Source organism: Vulpes lagopus, chromosome 3, assembly GCF_018345385.1.
Source record: "Vulpes lagopus strain Blue_001 chromosome 3, ASM1834538v1, whole genome shotgun sequence".
Lineage (NCBI taxonomy): Eukaryota > Metazoa > Chordata > Mammalia > Carnivora > Canidae > Vulpes > Vulpes lagopus.
The window spans coordinates 127,300,115-127,319,403 of record NC_054826.1 but is presented as its reverse complement, the minus strand read 5'-3'; the positions used below and the strand labels follow the sequence as shown (position 1 = coordinate 127,319,403).

At 61.8% G+C, this 19,289-nt stretch overlaps 3 protein-coding genes across 3 annotated transcripts; all 3 read left to right on the top strand.

The window, feature by feature from the left end:
- The first annotated feature begins 221 nt into the window (after nucleotides 1-221).
- On the top strand, nucleotides 222-3,424 carry LOC121487100 (serine protease 33-like). Its single transcript, XM_041748542.1, has 4 exons — nucleotides 222-238; nucleotides 474-751; nucleotides 2,196-2,362; nucleotides 3,182-3,424. The coding sequence occupies exons 1-4, from the start codon at nucleotides 222-224 to the stop codon at nucleotides 3,422-3,424; spliced, it is 705 nt and encodes a 234-aa protein (XP_041604476.1).
- Nucleotides 3,425-4,652: 1,228 nt separating this feature from the next.
- Nucleotides 4,653-11,107, top strand: LOC121487099 (testisin-like). The gene is given in 10 exon segments (XM_041748541.1): nucleotides 4,653-4,830; nucleotides 5,630-5,776; nucleotides 5,982-6,081; nucleotides 6,865-7,100; nucleotides 7,199-7,225; nucleotides 7,398-7,530; nucleotides 8,167-8,334; nucleotides 8,336-8,448; nucleotides 10,334-10,488; nucleotides 10,880-11,107. Coding segments are annotated over 10 exon segments (1,485 nt in total).
- A 2,313-nt stretch (nucleotides 11,108-13,420) lies between these two features.
- On the top strand, nucleotides 13,421-15,282 carry PRSS33 (serine protease 33). The gene is made up of 6 exons (XM_041750859.1): nucleotides 13,421-13,463; nucleotides 13,813-13,845; nucleotides 13,950-14,112; nucleotides 14,195-14,460; nucleotides 14,693-14,862; nucleotides 15,052-15,282. Exons 1-6 carry the CDS (start codon nucleotides 13,421-13,423, stop codon nucleotides 15,208-15,210), a joined length of 834 nt encoding a protein of 277 aa, XP_041606793.1. The 3' UTR covers nucleotides 15,211-15,282.
- Nucleotides 15,283-19,289: the final 4,007 nt, after the last annotated feature.

The following is a 19,289-nucleotide window of genomic DNA, read 5'->3' as shown; positions in this document are numbered from 1 at the left end:
AGAGTCCTCAGACTGAGGAGCAGGGGATGAGTGCAGTCCAGCCCAGGAGCGGGGCTTGCCTCAGGGCGGGGCTGATGCCTCCACGCCTTGCCTGGCTCCCACTCCTCCTGGGCACAGGATCCTGGGTCTCCTCCACATCTTAGGCAAGACTCTAGGGACGCTCCCTCCCTGGCCCTGGCCTCCTAGCACCAGCCTCCTGGGGGGCCACTTATCCACCCAGGATGGCCTCTGCCCTCAAGTCTGTCTCACACTCACCAAATAGAGGAGGTGGTCACATCTTTGCAGGGGTGTCTTGAGGAATAAACGGGGTACTCTTCGTTTCTGGTGTGCACTCAGCTTGTAAAGTTGTCTGTCTATAAAAAAACAAGTTGTCCGTCTGTAATGTTAGGACCCTCAAATCAAGACGGTCCCTGGCCCCCACCCAGGAGACCCTGGCACAGCCTCCGTGACCCCCTGGACTTCCCCACCTCCAGGAACCAGCCCCTGTCTTCCTATGTCGTGCTGCTGGGCTCCATCTCCTCCCACCCCCAGGCCGACGAGCCCCAGGAGCTCCAAGCCGTGGCCCAGTTCATCATCTACCCAGATTATTCGGAAAAGCTCGGCACTGGGGACTTCGCTCTGGTGCAGCTGGCCTCACCGATCAACTTCACTGACCTCATCCTTCCTGTCTGCCTCCCCAAACCTGGAGACCCCCTGGGTAATGGCACCTGGTGCTGGGTCACCGGCTGGGGGAACATCGCCACAAATCAGCGTAAGGACACAGGGAGCATGGTGGGGGGTGGGGACCAGTGTGGGCGGGGCCTCCCTGGCCAGCAGCACTGGCCACCACACTCACACAGGATGGACCCAGAGCCTGCACACCGGGATGGGCAGAGCACAGGGGAGCCGGTGAAATACCGGAACCTCCCTCAGATAGCAGCCTGCCACCCCAGACCCCCTCCCCGGGGGGCTTCCCAGCCGCCCTCCCAGCGCACAGTAACCCAGGGATTGATGGCAGGCCCAGCAGAGGGCTCTGGAATGCTGCCCCAGCCTGGGCTCTGGACCTCCACCCCCGTGACAAGCACACCAGTGACCAGCACCAACCCCGCAGGGGTGACGTGAAGGTGACAAGCAATGATGCATCCGTTTCAGGCGCTTCCGACCGGGTAGGGAGTGAGTTCTCGGTACACAGCGTGTCGTTCTCAGCATCGTGCTGCACTGTCACCTGGTGTCAGCATCCTGGGCTGCCTGACAAATGAGCACAGACCGGAGGCTTAAAACCTCAGAAACGTAATCTCTCACAGTTCGGGACAGTGCGGGTCTGAAGTCAAGGCGCTGGCAGGGCCGGGCTCCCCGAGGGCTCCAGCGGAGGATCCTCCAGGCTCCTTCCAGCTTCTGCTGGCTCCTGGCAATGCTTGGTGTCCCTGGGCTGGTGGCCCCAGCCTGCCCCCATCTTCACCCGGCCTCTCCCCTGGGGTCTGCGTGTCCTCTGCTTTTCTGTCTTGCCTGGATCCAGGATGACTTCACCTTGACTAGTTAAATTGCGAAGGCCCTCTTCCTACAAAAGGTCACCTTCTGAGGTGTGGGTGCATATGAGTCTTTGAGAGGCACTCTTCAGGCCATTTCTGGCCAAAGCCTGGGAGGGCCGAGAAGAGTAGGGTCATCTGCTGAAAGTGAGTTGCCCTGGACCTTGGCTCATGCCCCTCGGTCCCCTGTGTGTCCAGCTCTCCCCACCGCCTGGTCACCGGGAGGGCAGCGCCACACCTCGGAGCAGGTCCTGCCACAGGAAGGAAGGGAACAGCTTTCCCTTTCCTTAAAGATTTTATTTATTCGTGAGAGACACACAGAGAGAGAGGCAGAGACACAGGCACAGGGAGAAGCAGGCTCCCTGCAGGGAGCCCGATGCAGGACTCGATCCTGGGACCCTGGGATCAGGACCTGAGCCAAAGGCAGACGCTTAACCGCTGAGCCACCCAGACATCCCTCCCTTTCCCTTTCCGCGTGGGCTCACCGTGCTACCTCGGCCTTGTGTCAGGGCTTCCTGAACACCAGTGCGGGACCCTGTTCGTCAAGCAGCAGAGGAGGGCGTGCAAAACGGCAAGAAACGGCTTCTTGTCATTAGTTCATCAGAGTGTGTGCGAGAGAGTAGGGACTGGCCAGCTGAGAGCTAGGGGATGGTGCCGTCCTGTCTGAGTGCTGCTCTGCTCCCCACCCAGCACTCTCTCCACCCTTCACCCTGAAGGAGGTAAACGTGCCCCTCATTGACACCCAGACCTGTGACGCCTACTACCAGGAGAACTCTAACACCCCCAGCCAGGAGCCCATCATCTTCAAGGACATGCTCTGTGCCAGCTTCGAGAGTGGCCAGAAAGACGCCTGCGGGGTGAGCAAGCAGCCCTGATGGGGGCCAGGGTCTCCCAGTGCCCATTATCCCCTGGGGACCCCCCAGGGCAGACCCGCTCCTTGTCACCCCCAGGGACCCTCCAGGGCAGACCCACTCCCGGCCCCCCCCCGGGACCCCTTAGGGCAGACCCACTCCCTGTCACCCAGTGACACCCCCCCCCAAAAGACCCCCCTTCCAGGGCAGAGGAGGACAACGTTGTTTTAAATACAAGAGTCAATTCAAATAGAAAAACAATCCCTTTAAATACATCATACCAACATGATCAGAACATGAAATATTTCAAAAGTGCTTAAGCAAACTGTGACCATATCCCTTATTCCTAAAGCTTTTATTTTGGGGCCAGAAATGTCTTTTTTTCTTTCCCAAAAATAACACTCAGGGCCTCTGAGCAAATTATCCTGAGGAGCAGGTCACTTCTAGGCTGCATTGGTTTCGTCTTTGACTGCTCTTCATCACATGCCCTCTTAGTCTTGTTTAATCACAGAATTTTTTCATCAAAACCAAAGCAAACAGCATGAGTAGCAACACAGAAGTGTTCCTCAGAGCCCCTACTCTGAAATGCACGGTTTTATTTAAAGAATGCGGTATTCCCATCCCACAGCTTGTCCCACGTGTCAGGGATTTTGCCCCAAATTCCCAGGCCTCTGCTGCCTTCCAGAAACATCCAACTCACCAATCCTCCATCCACTAGACCTAGCCAACAGGCCTGAAGAGAGGTTGGTGGGCGTGGGGAGGCCTTCGTGGAAGGAGGGAGGACGAAGCAGGTGGCCCTACACTCCTGGACTCCTTTGTCCCTAGGGTGACTCCGGAGGCCCCCTGGTCTGCGACGTTGGAGTCTGGACCCAGGCAGGCATAGTGAGCTGGGGATATGACTGCGGCCTCCCTAAAAGGCCAGGAGTGTACATCAATGTCAGCGTCTACACCACGTGGATTACCAGCCAGATCCAGAGCTCAGCCCAAGGCATCAGAGCCTTCTTCCCTGCCACGCTGTTGGTTCTGATCCCGCTGGGGGCCGCCCTGGCCACCCTGGGGCTTGCCTAACCGGGCAGCGGGCCCTGCGGCCTCAGCCTCTGCGTTGTAGACCCTCCGCTGTTGGCCCGTGTCCGGCAAGAAACCCCTCCCCAGACCCTCCGTGGCTGGCTGCCTTCCGCCAGCCTCCCCGGCCCCTGCCTGCCCCCATCCCCCCACTTCAGACTCCACGACCTGGGACCCATAGGCCTCAAGGTGCCCTCAGCCTCCCTGCCAACTTGGGAACCCCTGGGGACAGAGCCTGGTTGTCTTGCCCCTCACTCACCATCCAAGTCTGATTCCCAGGTGCACCTGCACTCGGGACTCCTCTGGGGGCTTGGGGGACCCTTGGAACTGGGCTTTCAAGTCCCCAGTGCTGGGCTGGTGCCTTTGCGGGCCTGTCTACCTGATAGGCAATAAACGCAAGCTGGCGGGCAGAAGGGCATCGCTTCCTTGCGGGCCGAGCCGCCCCGCGCCTCCGGACCCCAGAGGCTGTCCGTGAAAGCATCTCCCATTCCCGGTTTTTCAGACGGGGAGACTGAGGGCTTCAAGCTCCAGGGCTTGCCCGAGCCCAGTCGCATGGCAGCCCTGTCCCTAGGCTCAGTGGGTGGCACAGCAACATCCTGGGGGCGCGGCAGGGCTGGCAGTGAATCCGTCCACCTCAGGTGTGAACCTGGAAGTCTCAGAGCCGGGCCGAGCTCGCCGGCCATCCTCTCCCTCTTTCCCCAGCTTGGCTCTCCAGGAGCCTGGAACCTGCTGGAGATGTGTGAGCCAGCAGGCAGCGGGAGGAGGGAGCCCAGGCTGGGTCCTCGGGCGACGGTTTCCATCGGGCGGGACATGGGAGGGGCAGGCGGCAGGCTGAGCCCCTTCTGGGACAGGCGCCACCCCGCCTATGCCTGGCTCTCCCACCCACAGGTGAGCCGAGTGGTCACATCCTCAGCGGCCCCCTCGGCCCCCAGGCAGCAGGCTGAGAACCCTTCATCCTCTGAGCCCCCACCACCACCCCTCCAGCGCCTTCTCCAGTGTCCCCTGTCCCTGCAGCCAAGCCCACCCAAACCCCACACCCCTCCCTCTCTGGAGGCTTCTCTGGATGCACAGGGCCTGGGTGTCCCCGTCAGGGCTGTCTCTTTGTGACCAGGTACCGAGGAGGTACCCCCAGCCCCAGCCCCGGGCCTCTCTGGGCGGTGGGGAGCAGCTGTGCAGGCAGGATGGGGGCGGTGGCTAAGGACGGCCACAAACCTGGAGCCCCAAGTGTTAGAACATGAGCCCCACACCGCAGCCCGCCTTGCGGGAGACGAGCATGTGCAGGATCTCCGGGGTCATCCGGCACTCAGACCGCAGCTACGGGCTGACACCAGGGTCATCACTGCTGTCACCACGCTCCCCAGGCCCCAGATGCTGCTCGTATCCAACATGTGCCAGCCAGAGCAACGCGCTGGGTAGCCAGCCGGGCACACCAAGGGGAGGGTGAGCACAAGTAAGCACAGACGTGAGCTCCAGCTGCTGCCCTCCACCGTCTGTGGGCACCTCAAGGGGTGGCAGCCGAGTGTGGCGGCACAGATGAGGGAGAGGAGGACATGCTACCTCCTCGCCCACCTGGAGGGGTCTCAGTGACCTCCCTGAGCCTTGCGCACCCCGTCTGAGGATCCCCAAGAGCTGACGTCCCCTAAGGAGCTTGGAGGGGCCACCTCCTGCACCCCCCCCCCCGTGCTCCTCCACACTGCTCCTCCTGGGCCAGGATATCTGGAGGGCCCTCTGGGATGGCAGCAATGGGGCCCTCCAGGGCCAGAGCCCCCCACCCTGGGATATGCTCTGCCTCCCTCCTTCTCTTCTACCTTTTCTCCTTCCCCCTCCCTTCCTTGCCTCTCTGTCCACCCTTAATTCCACATAGCTTGTCATGTGGGGGCAGCCCACAGCCAGGTGCACATGTGACCGAATGAGATCATTTTCGATATGGCTGACTTCTTGGGGGGGGCCAGGGGCATGGAGCTTGCTGGAGATGGAAGGGGGGCTGGGCAAGCTTTGCTGAGGGGTCACCTTAGCACAAGACCAGAAGCCATGGAGCAGCCTCCGGAGAGGAGTCCGCAGGGAGAGCCCGCCCCCCGCTGGAGCAAGCTTGGAGTTCACGAGGAAAAGAAAGACAGCTTGGAGGGGGGGTGCTGGGGGGTGCTGGGGGGCGAGGGAGAGGTGGTCAGAGGGGCTGTTGTGGGCTGCGGGAGCCTGGACCCTTTGTGGCAGGACCTCGGCTTGAGCGACCCTCCGGGCCGCAGCTCCCCGAACAGCATCAGGATGCGGTGGCTGGCGCGGTGTCGCGGGCAACCAACGTGCCACGCTTGGCCCAGACCGCAGGAGCTCACAGGACACTGGCCGGTTACAAGTGCTGTGGTGCCAAAGGCCACACCGGGGGACCACTTTAGGGAAAAATCTTGCCCCCTTGCCATGCCTGGGGACCCAGTCCCTACCCAGCCATGGCCTCCCACAGGCCCCATCTGTCCCGAGTCCACCTGCCTGAGCCCCTCACTCTGCAGGTGATGGGGGTGAGCACGCCAGTGTGTGAAGCCAAGGGGGCCAGCTTCATGGTCTGGAGAAGGTTCCGTGGTCACCGAGCACCGAGTGCCTCTCACAGGCATCTCCTTCAAGGTGCCCTGGGTCAAGGACACCCTGAGGACCTCTCTCGCCTGCTCCTCCAGGTAGGGACCGCGCTCTGGCTGCTGCTGCCTCTAGCACCTGATCCCTTGGCCACTCACCCCGGGGCGTTGTGGGGCAGGGCCCCGGGCTCCCACCGAGGGACACTCCTGCAAGCCCACACTGGCTCTCCTCTGGCTGGGCGGACCTCAGAAGGCAATCGCTTTGCAAATCCTCCCCCATCTGCGCTAATGCTCAGGACACCGAGAGGGCACAACCCCCACACCCCAAGGCGCATTGGGGGAGTCACTGGTTACAGGGACGCTGGGATGGAGGACCTCATGGTGTCCGTGAAACCGCCTTGAGGTTTCAACTTCCAAAATTTACCTCAGAGGAAGAGGAGGAGGAAGCGGAGGGGGGCTGGGGCCGCCGCCAGGGGCAGCCTGGGTTGGGCGGGAGCAGCGGGGCGTGGGCTCAGGGAGGGGCTACACCTGCCGCCATCATCTCCCCCAACAAAGAAAGGGATCTTCTTTTCCTGGCTCGGCCCCATACCGCGGGGCCGAGCGCGCCCTCTGGAGGACTTGTTCCTGTGTTCCCACGGGAGTCCCGGAGACCGGGCTGTGGGCCAGCCCGGCCCTTCCCGCAGGAGGGGGTGGGCGGGGGCCTCCAGGACCCCGGGGTCGCCGCAGGCAGGACCTTTGGGGCGCGCGCTGTGGCTGGGGGCGCCGGCCCGAGGGGAAGGAAGGGCCAAGCCGGCACCGGGAGGACATCGGCTGCACCCCCGCACCCCCCAGAGGTCCGGCTGGGGGCAGGCGCGGGCGGCGTGGCGGGCGCTCCCTCTCCCCCAGGGGCCGCCCCGGGCCCCCTCAGCGGGCAGAAGCGGAGGCGGCGCAGGAGGCGGGAGAGGAGGCCATGGGCGCGCACGTCGGGGCGCTGCTGCTGGTGCTGGCGGCGCTGCTGGTCCGCCCGGGAGGCTGGGTGAGCCCCGCGGGGGCCCTGCAGGTGGGCGGCGTGCAGGCGGGGCTGAGCTCACCCGCCCCCCGCCCCCCCCCAGAGTTTCAGGACCGCGACCAGCTGTTCGCAGGTAAGGCGCCGGGACGTGGGACGAGCTGCCCACGGGCCCGACCCCGACCGCCGAGCGCGGGGGCGCCTCACCGTCTCCTCTCCCCCCGCCCCCCCCAGGTTTCGAGAACTCGTCGATGCTCACGTGTAACTGCCGGGCGGGGGGGGGGGGTGGAAGCGGGCGCGTACCCCGCGGGGAGGGTCCCCAGGCCCCGGGAGGCCCCGCCCCGCGACCCCCGACGCCCGCCGTCCCGGGAGCCCCTGCCCTTCGCGCCCGCGGGCTCAGCCGCCTGTCCGTCTGTCCGCCTGTCCATCGCAGGGCCCTGCGGCTTCCACAAAATCCAGCCGCGCGTGGTGGGCGGAAAGGACTTGGAGCCGGGGCGCTGGCCCTGGCAGGGCAGCCTGCTCCGGGGGAGGCACCAGCACTGCGGGGCAAGCCTGCTCAGCGCCAGGTGCTCACGGCCACGCACTGCTTCCGCCCCCTCGGGTGCCCCTCAGCCCCAGGCCCGGCTGCAGCCACGTGAGGAAAACCCTGTTCTCCATCTTCTAGAATGTTCTTCAGAACACTCACACACACTTTTGTGTCGTGCTTTTCTGGCTTTTCTCCCCAAGTAGCAGCGCCGCCATCCCCTTCCTCATCCCACCTCCCGACGGAGTGTACCAGGAGGTGGAAGGAGGCGGATAAGTGCTGGGCACAGAGCCTGGCCTGTGGCCCCAGGTGGAGGCAGCTACTTGGATGCCACCAGCTTTGGTCCTGTGCATCCGTTCACTGTTTTTTTTTTTTTTTTTTCGTTCATTGTTTTTTAGGACGGCAGTGGGAGGTGACAGGCTGGTTGGGAGGCACCCGGCTGCCTCACCTCCATGTCCCCAAAGGCCTCAGATTCTAGGACTTTGGACTATCTTCTCTGGGCTGTCATCATTTCTACTAGACTGGACACTTTGGGCCATGAAAGGAACTCTGTTGTTGTTGTCCAGGATGCACCCTAGTAGCACCTGAAGCAGTCTCCCCTCAGGAAGTGGGCCCCAGGTGTGCTCAGGTGGCCCTCCGTTCTCTAAGGACTCATAACTGCTCTTTCCTCCCTTGCCAGGCACAGTGATCCCTCAAAATGGACGGCCCATATTGGTGAGCTGTCTTCTAGGCCACATTACTGGAAACTGTGGACCTTCTACCATCGTTACAGGGTGAAGGATATTATCATATACCCCCAATTTGAGGGGACTTCACTCAACGACATCGCCCTGCTGAAGCTGTCCTCTTGTCACCTACAATAAGTATATCCAGCCCATCTGTATTATGATCTCCTCCTCCAAGTTCCAGAATCGGACCAACTGCTGGGTGACTGGCTGGGGGGACATCCAGGAAAACCAGGGTGAGGCTGGGGGCAAGTGAGAGGTGCACAGGGGGTCTTATGTTCCACCATCTGTTCCACCCACACCAGCTTCAGCAGTCCCCACCTGGGTCTGTGTGCAGCTGGGTCCCTCCTGGGGGCAGCTCAGCATTGTCTGCTCCCCTGCTGTCTGCTGCTGCTCCCCCTGAAAGGACAGGACTTCCTGTCCCTGCACCGGGTTCCCTCTCCCATCCAGACACTGTGAGCCAGAAGCCCCAGTGACAGGGAGGCCAGCTGGACCGGGGCTACACTCCCCAGGCTGCAGGGGCTTGGTAATTTTGGGGGTGGGCTTGTCAGAAAGGTCTCAGGTGTTTTGGGTTTTTTTTATTTCAGATTTAACTCACAACACATAAAATTCACCATTTAAAAATGTGCAACTGTGGCATTTAATACATTCATGGTGTATAACCATCAACGTTGTCAAGTCTCACAACATTTCCATCGCTCCCCAAGGAGATCTGACAATCACTGAGCAGTGACCGTGCCTTACCCTTTCCTTCTGGCCTTTGGCAGCCACTAACAAGCTTTTTGTCCTTATGGATTTATCTATTCTGGCTATTTCATGTAAATGGATTCATACACTCCGTGGCCCTTTGGTTACTTTCGTTTAATGCAGTGTTTTCAAAATTTGTCCATGTTATAGTATGTGTCGGAATTTCGTTGCTTTTTTTTTTTTTTTTAAGATTTTCTTTATTTGTTCTTGAGACACACAGACAGAGAGAGGCGGAGACACAGGCAGAGGGAGAAGCGGACTCCATGCAGGGAGCCTGATGTGGGACTTGATCCCAGGATTCCAGGATCACTCCCTGAGCTGAAAGCAGATGCTCAACCACTGAGCCACCCAGGCGTCCCTAAATACCTCTTTTCTTTTCTTTTGTGTATATACCTAGGAATACAACTGCTGAATCATGTGGTAATTCCATATTTAACTTTTTGAGGAACCAAGAAGCAGCATTCCACAATAGCTGCACCATTTTACATTGCCATCAACAATGAATGAGGGTTAGAATTTCTCTTCTTCTCAATACTTGTTTCCATTTTTTTCCATACTAGTGGATGTGAAGTGGTACCTCATTGTGGGTTTGATTTGCATTTCCCTAATATGACCAGTAATACTGAGCATCTTTTCATGTGCTTTTTGGCTATATGTAGATCTTTCCTAGAGAAATGCCTATTCAAGGCCTTTACTTATTTTTACTTAAAGATTTTATTTATTTGACAGAAAGAGAGAGAGCACAGATAGACTGAAAAACAGGCAGAGGGAGAGGTAGAGGCAGGCCCCCCACTAAGCAGGGAGCCTGATGCAGGGCTCGATCCCACGGCCTTGGGATCATGACCTGAGCTAAAGGCAGATGCTTAACCAGCTGAGCTACCCAGGCATCCCTACCCTCATCTTTTGATAGTTTGATGAAAATATATATCAGTGTGGATTTCGTTGTGTTTATCCTATTTAGAGATTGTTCAGCTTCTTCTGGATATAGATACATATCTTTTAACAAATCCGTGGCATTTTCAAGCTGGATGCTGCAGGTGTAGTATGTTAATCCTAAACTGTCTCAGTGTGTTTGTACCCCACCCCCTGCAGCCCTGTGCATGCTGTGGCTAAGGGACCTCCCCAGTGGTTCAGGCGGGGGCTGTCATCTCCCTTCTACAAAGAGGGAAACCAAGTGTCAGCTGTCCATCCGTTGGATCCTTCTGCAATGTTATTCATCACCCACCATGAGCAGGGTGCTGGGCTGGCACAGAAGAGTCCTCGAGAGTGATGTCCCCAGCTCTGTGGGTGCCCCAGGGACCTCACCCCTGTCCCAGATGGCAGAGGAAGGGCTAAAGTCATCTCTCTCTCTCTGTCACCCCCAACCCTTGGCAGCTCTACCGCCTCCTTAGAATCTCCAGGAAGTGCAGGTCTCTATCATAAACAACTCCAGGTGTGACTACTTGTTCCAACAGCCTAGCATCCTCAGTTACAACCTCAATGACATGATTTGTGCTGGCTCCGAGGATGGTAGCCGTGATGCCTGTAGAGTGAGTGCTCCAGCCCCAACAGCGCCTTGCTGGAACCAGGCACCACCCCTCCGGACCTGGAGCCTGGGAGCAACCACTGTGATACTCATCAACCCCCCCTTAGCGTTTATTTGTGAGAAAAAACAGAAGGCCTTAGTTATCCAGGCTGGAAGACAAGCATTGTTTTGCATTAATTGAACCTCCTTTTATCCTCACCTGAAAATGGGGGGGGGGCAGATAGAGACTATTGCCCCACTTTGCAGACGTAGAAACTGAGGCTTGTTCACTTCCGGGGTGGGGGGTAGGATTTGCACCCAGTCTGCCCAGCTCCACAGTCCCTCCTACTGGCCCCACTTCTCCACTGGTCCCTCCGGCCCCACCCCAGGCCTGGCTCATCTGCACTGCTCCCCAGGGTGACTCAGGCGGACCCTTGGCCTGTGAGAAGAGAGGGCTGTGGATTCAGGTTGGAATCGTGAGCTGGGGATCCGGCTGTGGTAGGCCCAACCGGCCTGGCGTCTACACCAACATCAGTGCATATTTCAACTGGATCAGGATGCTCATGGCCCACAGCAGCATTCAGAGGCCTGCCCCCTGCCTGCAGCTGCTCCTCCCTCTGCTCTGGCTTGCCTCCCTCCTGTAGCTGGCCTGAGTCCAGCAGAGCCCCTGAGAGTTGGGGCCATCTGCTGAGCCAGGCCCGGTTCCCCCAACTGTCCCCTTTTTAATAAACAGGTTTGCATGTTGGAGTCTATGCTTTGCAGAGCCTTCTGTGGCCCTGGGTGGCTCCCTGGACACCCTCCCAGTCACCCCAGGACCACTTCCTCACTGGCAACCCTTGCTCCAGCTGTCTGCACCATGCAGGTCTGGGTTGTAAACCCCAGAGCCCTCTCCAGTTAATTCAGCCAGAAAGATAACTTATGAGAGGACATGAGAGCTGGCCAGCTCCCCTCTCAGGTTTGGCCCATACCCCCAGAGATGGTGGTGTGTCCCCAGGGTCTCTTGTCACCATCTCACCAGCCCCTCCAGCTGCCCCAAGGGGAACACCTGTGGCCCCACTGCCACCAAGCCCTCCGAGGCCATAAAGGTCAGGAGCTGTGGGAGGACAGGAGGCTGCTGCTTTCATTCTTGTAGCACTTTTATGCGTTTGCATCAGCTAGGCTCCACTGCAGGCTGGGCCTGGGCTGCCCCAGCTCATCTCACAACAGCCTTTTACAGAAGAACAACCTGCCCGCACGGTGTCAGGCCTGGAGATGGAGCATGCCACGGCCTAATGGCAGACACCTAGGGCTGGAGCGTGGACAGCAGGGTCATGCCCTCTGTCCACTGCAGGTGAAAAGCTGGTGCCAGGATGCCGCCAGGTCACCTCTCCTGTGGCCCTCGCCCTCACCCCCAGCCTGCCGCCCTGCTTGGCCCGTTGATTTGCGCACAGTGCCTGCTCTGTGCTGGGCTCGACTCTGGCCATGGAGGACTGTTAGGGACTGGATGTGCGGGTCCCCCCCAACGTTCACATATTGAAGCCCAACCTCCAGTGCCTATATTTAGAGATCGGGCCTGTATGGAAAGAGTCAAGGTTAAGATGGTTCCTGAGAGTGGGCTCTGATCCCGCAGGCCCCTCTTCTTGTAAGAAGAGCGCTCAGAGAGTGCGCCCTGCGTCCAGCACCTGCCCCCCACCAGGCGGAGAGGGGACTGCAGCCCATGCAGAAGGAGAGGAGGTCTCCGAACAGGACCCACCTCCCCAGCACCTGGTTTATGGGCCTGGCAGCTTCCAGAACATGAGAGATGTTCGTCCCAGTGGCTCAGTCTGGCATTGGGTTCTGGCAGCCTGAGCTGCGACAGACACCCAGACCCCACCTCACAGAGAGGAGCCGGGCAGATATGACTCAGGCCCCCTCCCTCACCGGGAAGGGCGACACACCCGCAGGAGGGCCCGGTTGGAGGGACCTGGAGGGACCATTGTGGGATGCAGAGTCCACCAGGTAAAAGGGCGCTCCCGAGCCTGCCTTCCGGATGGTGGACACGGCCCAGGCCCCACCCTCCACCAAGCCTTGTCCCCAGCATCTGCTGGCGTCCCCCGGGCCAGCAGCCTCACGTCCTGGCCACACCCAATTCAAGAGTGGACTGTGCCCCAAGGTCAAGTCTGCGTCTGTTTCCGGTCACACGAGGAGCGCTGGCGGCTTAAAATTAGGGCAGAGCGCGGGTCTGGGTGGGCTCCTTGGGGCAGGTGGGGTCGCGGCCGCGCTGGGGTTTTGGGACAGAGCAGTAGTGTTGCCAGCGCCGGCGACCCGCAGGGACAGCCGGGACCTGCAGGGACAGCCGGGAGGGAGGCTCAGGCTCAGGATTGTCCAGAGGTCTCTGGCTGCGGCCCCCCCGCCCCCACCCCCAGGCCCAGCTCCCACCCCAGCTCTTGGCCCCTTGGCCCAAGCCGCATCCTTTGACAAACCCAGGTGTCCCTTTCCTTTCGCCTGGAAAGTGCTGCTCAAAGCATCTTTGTTTGAGGTTGCTGGTGAAGCCACAGCCCCGCCCTGGCTCCTTAATCGCTGCAGGGCCCCCACCCCCTCTGGCCCTTTAAGCCCCCAGGGCCTCCCCTGCCCAGTCAGCAGGGAGTGCACCAGCCTAGCGGGTGAGAGCAGGGCTGGGGGCTGCCAGGAGCGGGCGCCCACCTGGAAGTAGGGGCCGGGAGGGCTCCAGGGCTCCTGGGGACGCGAGGGAGCTCACATCTTGCAGGGGTTGGGGGGACAGCCAGAGCCCCTGGGGTGTGGGCAGAGGGACGTGCATAGAAGTGCATAGAACCTGTGCCCCTGGGAGATGCCCAGGACCTGGGTTGGGGGGCGCTGAGGGAAGGCAGAGGGTCTCTGGGGCCTGGGGCTAGGACCCTCCTCTCCTGTCCTTGCAGGCTCAGACCAGAGTCCAGACCCTGAGCAGTGCCGCCCTTCCCGGGCCCAGCCCCAAAGACAGAATGACCGGGGCTGCCTGCCTCCAGGCCTTGCTCCTGCTGCTGGGTGAGTGGGGCGCAGGGGCTCGGGGTGTTCCCGGGTGTCCTGTCTCATCTCTCTCTGGCCTGGTGCCCCTAGAGTACTTCAGGGCACCCCGATCTGGGCTTCATGGGTTCCCATTCTCTCCCAGCTCAGGCCCATGTGTGTACCGGGTGAGACCCCACCTGCCAGTGCCCCAGGGAGGGTTAAATCAGGTAACCAGGCCAGCCTGCTGATTGCACAAAAGCCTGGCACCAGCTCCGAGCGACCAGTACCGTCCACCCTCCTTCCTAATCTGTGACCTCCCTCCTGCTCACCCCGTTAGTTATCTGACACCAAATTCATAATCCTGTCCCTTCTCTGCTTCCTCCTCCAGGAGCCACTGGGACAGGGACGCTGGAATCCGCAGGTAAGGAAGCTGCGGAGTCCCTGGGCCAGCCCCTCCCTGACCTGGGCCCTGTGTCTCCTGGGCCCCAGCTCCCTCCCGCCCTCAGTCCCCCTTGTCCCCTGCAGCCTGCGGGCAGCCCCAGGTGTCCAGTCGCATCGTGGGGGGCCGGGACGCCCGGGACGGACAGTGGCCGTGGCAGGCGAGCATCCAGCACCGCGGGGCGCACGTCTGTGGGGGCTCGCTCATCGCCCCCCAGTGGGTGCTGACGGCGGCGCACTGCTTCCTGAGGTCAGGGGGGTGCGGCGGCGGGGGGCAGGGGGAGGCGGGCGCGGCGGCCGGCGCCCTCAGACGCCCCCCACCCGTGGTGCAGGCCGACGCTGCCGTCCGAATACCGCGTGCGCCTCGGGGCGCTGCACCTGGGCCCCGCGTCTCCCCGCGGGCTCTGGGCGCAGGTGCGCAGGGTGCTGCTGCCCCCGGACCACAGCGAGGAGCGCGCCCGCGGCGACCTGGCGCTGCTGCAGCTGAGCCGGCCGGTGCCCCTCAGTGCCCGCGTCCAGCCCGTCTGCCTGCCTGAGGCCCGCCCGCCCCCCGGCACGTTCTGCTGGGTCACCGGCTGGGGCAGCCTCCACCCTGGAGGTGCGGTAGGGGGCGGGGGGGGGGGCGGGGGGGGGGAGAGGCGGCCCCGGGCGGGGAGGGGGGATCCCAGCCCCTGCGCTGTCTCAGTCCGGCACCACCTCCAACCTCCCTCCGGGGACCCAAACCTCCTTCCTAGCTCCTAGCTGGACGGCAGAGTCCACCCCTGCCTGGCGGGACACACTGTGAGCCCCCGCCTCTCCCAGTTCTCAGAAGCCCCCCTTCCTCCCCCCAGAGCCCCTTCCAGACTGGCGACCTCTGCAGGGAGTCAGGGTGCCCCTGCTGGACTCGCGCACCTGTGACCGCCTCTACCACATGGGCACCAACCTGCCCCGCGGGGAGCACATAGTGCTGCCAGGGAGTGTGTGTGCCGGCTATGTCCAGGGCCACAGAGACGCCTGTCAGGTGTGGGAAGCTGCCTGGAAGCCCTGGGGTCTAGCTCCCAAGCTCAGCACCCTGCCTCCCTAGAACCCAACACCCAGGGCTGCCTGTCCTGGCCCCCAGCCAGGAGGCACCACCTCGGGGACTGGAGCCCCGGGACTGCCATGACAAGTCGCCAGACGGCCCAGACCTAGGCTTGCCTTCCTCCTGCAGGGTGACTCTGGGGGACCCCTGACCTGCGTGAAGTCTGGGCGCTGGGTGCTGGTGGGCGTGGTGAGCTGGGGCAAGGGCTGTGCCCTGCCCAACCGTCCGGGCGTCTATACCAACGTGGCCACCTACAGCCCCTGGATTCGGGCTCACCTTAGCCTCTAGTGCAGTAACACTGACCCGGAGCTAGAGGCTGGGGGGTCCCTCCGACGACCTGCATGTCTCCCCCACCTTGCCCCCTCCTCCTTGAGGCTTACAGGTGTCATCCATCTGTTCACCCCCTACCCCCTGGGGCTCACCAAACCCAGCCGCCAGACAGCCTGCAGGAGCCTCCCATGTGTCCTGGTCTCATGATCCCTCTCTCCCCTTCTGTTCATATTTACCCTTTCCAGCTCCAACCAGGGGCTGGGCCTGCGTCCCCAGAGACATACAAGCCAGCTGGTGCCCGGCCCGGCCTCTGTGCCCCCTTTTTTTGCAGGAAGTCAAGGAGATTCAGGGACCCAGTTCTTCCCCGCAGCCTCCAGATGAGAGCCCCCCAGGCCAAGCCTGAACCCGGCGGAGCCCACCCAGACTTCTGGCCCACAGAGCTGTGATTTAATAAATTTGGGTTGTTTCAGGCTGCTATGTTGGTAATTGTTGACTACAGAGCCATAGCAATTGAACATAGACCTCGCCTCACTGCCGTGGAGGTGCCCCCAGGGGTCTAGAAGGCTCAGGAGCCTGGGGCACCTGGCATCATGCCCTCTACCCAAGAGGGGCTGGGAGCCCCAGGCAGGCCTGGCCAGAGCTTCTGCTGTGCCTGTTGTTTGTGTGGCTACAGCCATCCTCCCAGGGGGAGTCTGGGGCTGTGTCCCAACCATGGCAAGGCCCACAGACCCAGGCCACTTCCCTACCCCCACCCCTTGCCCCCTGCATCTGAAAACTGGCCTAGGCCCCTTGCAGCTCCCTGCCCACCCTTGTGGGCCTGGGACCTGGTTCCTGTCCCGCCCCGGCCATCTGCTTATCCCCAGGCAGAAGACCATCCAGCCCAATAGATATAGCTCAGTGTCTAGAACTACAGAGGGAATAGGAAACACCACCACCTGGAAACCCCAAAGCCTAAAGGGGGCAGTGGGGGAGGGCACGGAGGCCTGCCTCAGAGCTGCAGCCACTGGGGAAGGGCCTGAGGCTTGCTGGCTCCCTGTCCCCGCCCTAGGGGAGAGGGTAGCTGCAGCAGGCTGGTGCTGCTGGGCCAGGCCCCGTGGGCAGGGTGGGTGCACAGACTGGGTGGGGGGAGTGGGGGACTCCAGACTGCTCTCTCCCTGCGGCCGGGGCCCATCCATCTGGGGAAGCGCTTCACTGTCCTTGGGGGACGGTTATCAGGGAGCAGGGTGTCCAGGACGGGGTATGGCTGTGGGCGCGTCAGCAAGGGGACCCTGGTGGCCCCTGCTGGGTGATGCTGGCCACCCCCGCTCCCTCCCTCGGCCTGGGGCCTTCCCAGGGACGCCTCCTGTGGCATTAATATGGGAATAAGCCAAGGGCCAGGAGCCTGTGGGCCGCAGCCTTGGACCTGCTGTGATTTGAGTAGCGGTCCCTCCCTGCCCCCTTCAGAGAGCCCCGTTTCTGAAGTATAGCCTGGGAGCTAAACAGGGGGGTCCGGAGCTGGAGGGACAGGCGCTGGCCCTGGAAGGGAAGGATCAGCGGGTGAGAAGAAATGAGCTGCTCTGCATTGAGCCCTTACCAGATGCCACGCGATGACTTGGCCGCACCAGCTGCTGGGATCCTCACCTGACACCCAGGTGTCACACGAGGAAGCCAAGGCCTGGGGTCCTGCTGCAGCTGGTAGATGGTAGGCTGGGATTCTGGGATTCCTGCCCAGGGTCTGCTTCTGGAGGCAGCTGGGGATGGCAGAGGGGGGTCATAATCCCCTCTCCTCTCTCCACTTCCCAGCAGCGCAGGCTCCCGGCTCCCCTCTTCTCAGCCCCTTCCTGATGTGCAAGTTGCCTCTCTTAGCCCAGCAGGCTCAGTGGCACAACATCCTGTGCTGGTGCATCCCGCCTGCCAGCGAGGTCAGCAGGGGCGGGGGGACTTGACCCTGCATCAGCCACAGCTGCTTACTGCCCCTGGACTCACCTCACCTGCCTGACCTTCGAGGCGACAGGCTAGGAGGCTGTGCGGCCAGGAGGGGAGCACCAGGGCGGCAGGGCTGGTCCTGGGAAGTCCCGGGCATGGGGCATGCTGGGCTCCCACCTCAGGCCGCCATTTGCTAGCTGCCCACCTGCTCTGGCAGGTGATGCTGCAACAGGATGGCCTCGCCTCCTCCAAGAGTACTGACTTGACCTCAGTATCCCCTCCTGTAATCTGAATGGATGCCACCCACCCTGCGTAGCTGCTGGGAAGGCTAAGGAAATGGCTAAAGCACTCACCCTTCTGCCCGCTGGGCACGAATGCTGCACCTGGCATGAGCATGCTCTCGGCGGCTCCAAGAACACCTCGTGGGTGTTTTCAATTTCACCGATGGGCAGACAGGCCCAGAGAGGTTAGGGGGCATGCCCTAAGGCCCACAGCAGGTGAGGTGGAACCGGGTCAGAGCTGGGAACCGGGTCAGGGCTGGGCGGCTGACTCAAACTCCATACTGAGCTGTAAATCTTCCCTTGTGGAGATGAAAGTAGTTGTAAAACACTCTACAAACGAGAGGCACCCCAAGAACTACTAGTCATGATAATGATCTCTTCCTTGGAGGGGAGAGGACTGTGGGGGCTCCCCCCCCAGGAGGCAGGGGCTAGAAGTAAAAAATGAGGAGCACGGTTGCAGTTGTAAAACACCTACTAAATACTGATTTTTTTTTTTTTTAAGATTTTATTTGAGAGAGAGGCAGAAAGAAGTGGGTGGGGGGACAGTGGAAAGAGAGGGACAAGCAGACTCCCCACTGAGCATGGAGCCCCGATGCGGAACTCCATCCCAGGACCCCAGGATCCTGCCCTGAGCCACCCAGGTGCCCCTGAACACCAATTTTTTTTAAAAAAGATGTATTTATTTATTTATTCATGAGAGACACACAGAGAGAGAAGCAGAGACAGAGGGAGAAGCAGGCTCCACGCAGGGAGCCCGATGCGGGACTCGGTCCGGATCCCGGGGTCACGCCCTGAGCCAGAGGCAGACGCTCAACCGCGACACCCCCCCACCCGGCGCCCCCGAATACCAATTCTTGATGAAAACCTGCAAACTTTACAAACAGCTGTTCTGTCATCTTAAAGAAGACGAAACTGGACTCTAACTGCCGAAAGCTGCCCGGGGGGGCAGGTGGGGGCCAGGATTTGGATCCCAAGTGGTCCGCGCGCGGAGCCTGCCCCCAACCCCCGCGATTAGTAGAAGGAAACCGCGCTCGGGGTGCAGGCGAGAGGCCGGCAGGGGGCACTCGGCCTCCCCGCCCGGCCGCCGCAGCCCCGCGGGACTAGCCGCCCGCGAGCGCGGGGAAGCCGCTCCATTCCAGGGGACATGCTGGGGGTGACAGCCGCCCGCATGGCCCCTTCCCTGCGGTCTCTTCCTTGTCCTGCCGCGCAATTCTCTGCCGTCCCCCCTGAAGCCCAGTTTTGCTGGTAAAGCAACTGGCAGTTTCCGTTTCTTCGGGTGAGTCGCCGTCAGCCACCCAGGTCCCGCCCGCTCGCAACTGTCAAATGCAGCCCCCTCGAGGGGCGGAGCCGGCGGCGGGGGCCTCCCGCGGCTCCTGGGGGCCCCGCCAGGGACCCGGCTGAGGCTCGCGCCCTCCCGGGGCTGGCTGCGTCCCAAGGGGAGCTGCGACCGCGGGCGCGCGGCGGCCCCGCCCCCCCCCCCCCCGGGGGCCGAGCGAGTTCCCCTGACCACCCCCGACCCCGACGGCCGCTTCCCGGGGTCCCTCCAGATCACCAAGCCCCGCTACGGCTGGTCGTAGAGATGGGGACGGCCAACGACGGGGGCGGCCGGAAGACCCAGAACCTTACCCCCGTGGCGGCCAGGGAGCCCCTCAATTATGAACAGACCCTCCTCCCCCCCGACACACGCAGCAGCCAAGCGGTCGCTGCGGCGCGAAGTTGTGCCGCCCCAATGATCAGGATGCACAGCGGTCACACAGCCCTCCCTGGCCCGGGGGTACTCCGCACTCGCTGGGTCAGCCCCCCTCGTTCCCCACGGAACGCCGAGGCTGCACCCACACCTCCTGACGGCACGCGGTGGGGGGCGGGAGGCCTTCCGCTCTGCCACTCCCAACATGGCGCCGCCACCTGCCG

What these genes read in the sequence shown, in the direction of transcription:
- LOC121487100 (XM_041748542.1), top strand. An exon ending in GAACATCGCCACAAATCAGC is followed by an intron (nt 752 to 2,195) that starts GTAAGGACACAG and finishes CTCCCCACCCAG; the next exon opens with CACTCTCTCCACCCTTCACC. An exon ending in GCCAGAAAGACGCCTGCGGG is followed by an intron (nt 2,363 to 3,181) that starts GTGAGCAAGCAG and finishes CTTTGTCCCTAG; the next exon opens with GGTGACTCCGGAGGCCCCCT.
- PRSS33 (XM_041750859.1), top strand. Translation starts at nt 13,421, where the DNA reads ATGACCGGGGCTGCCTGCCTCCAGGCCTTGCTCCTGCTGCTGG. An exon ending in AGGGACGCTGGAATCCGCAG is followed by an intron (nt 13,846 to 13,949) that starts GTAAGGAAGCTG and finishes TGTCCCCTGCAG; the next exon opens with CCTGCGGGCAGCCCCAGGTG. An exon ending in GCGGCGCACTGCTTCCTGAG is followed by an intron (nt 14,113 to 14,194) that starts GTCAGGGGGGTG and finishes CCCGTGGTGCAG; the next exon opens with GCCGACGCTGCCGTCCGAAT.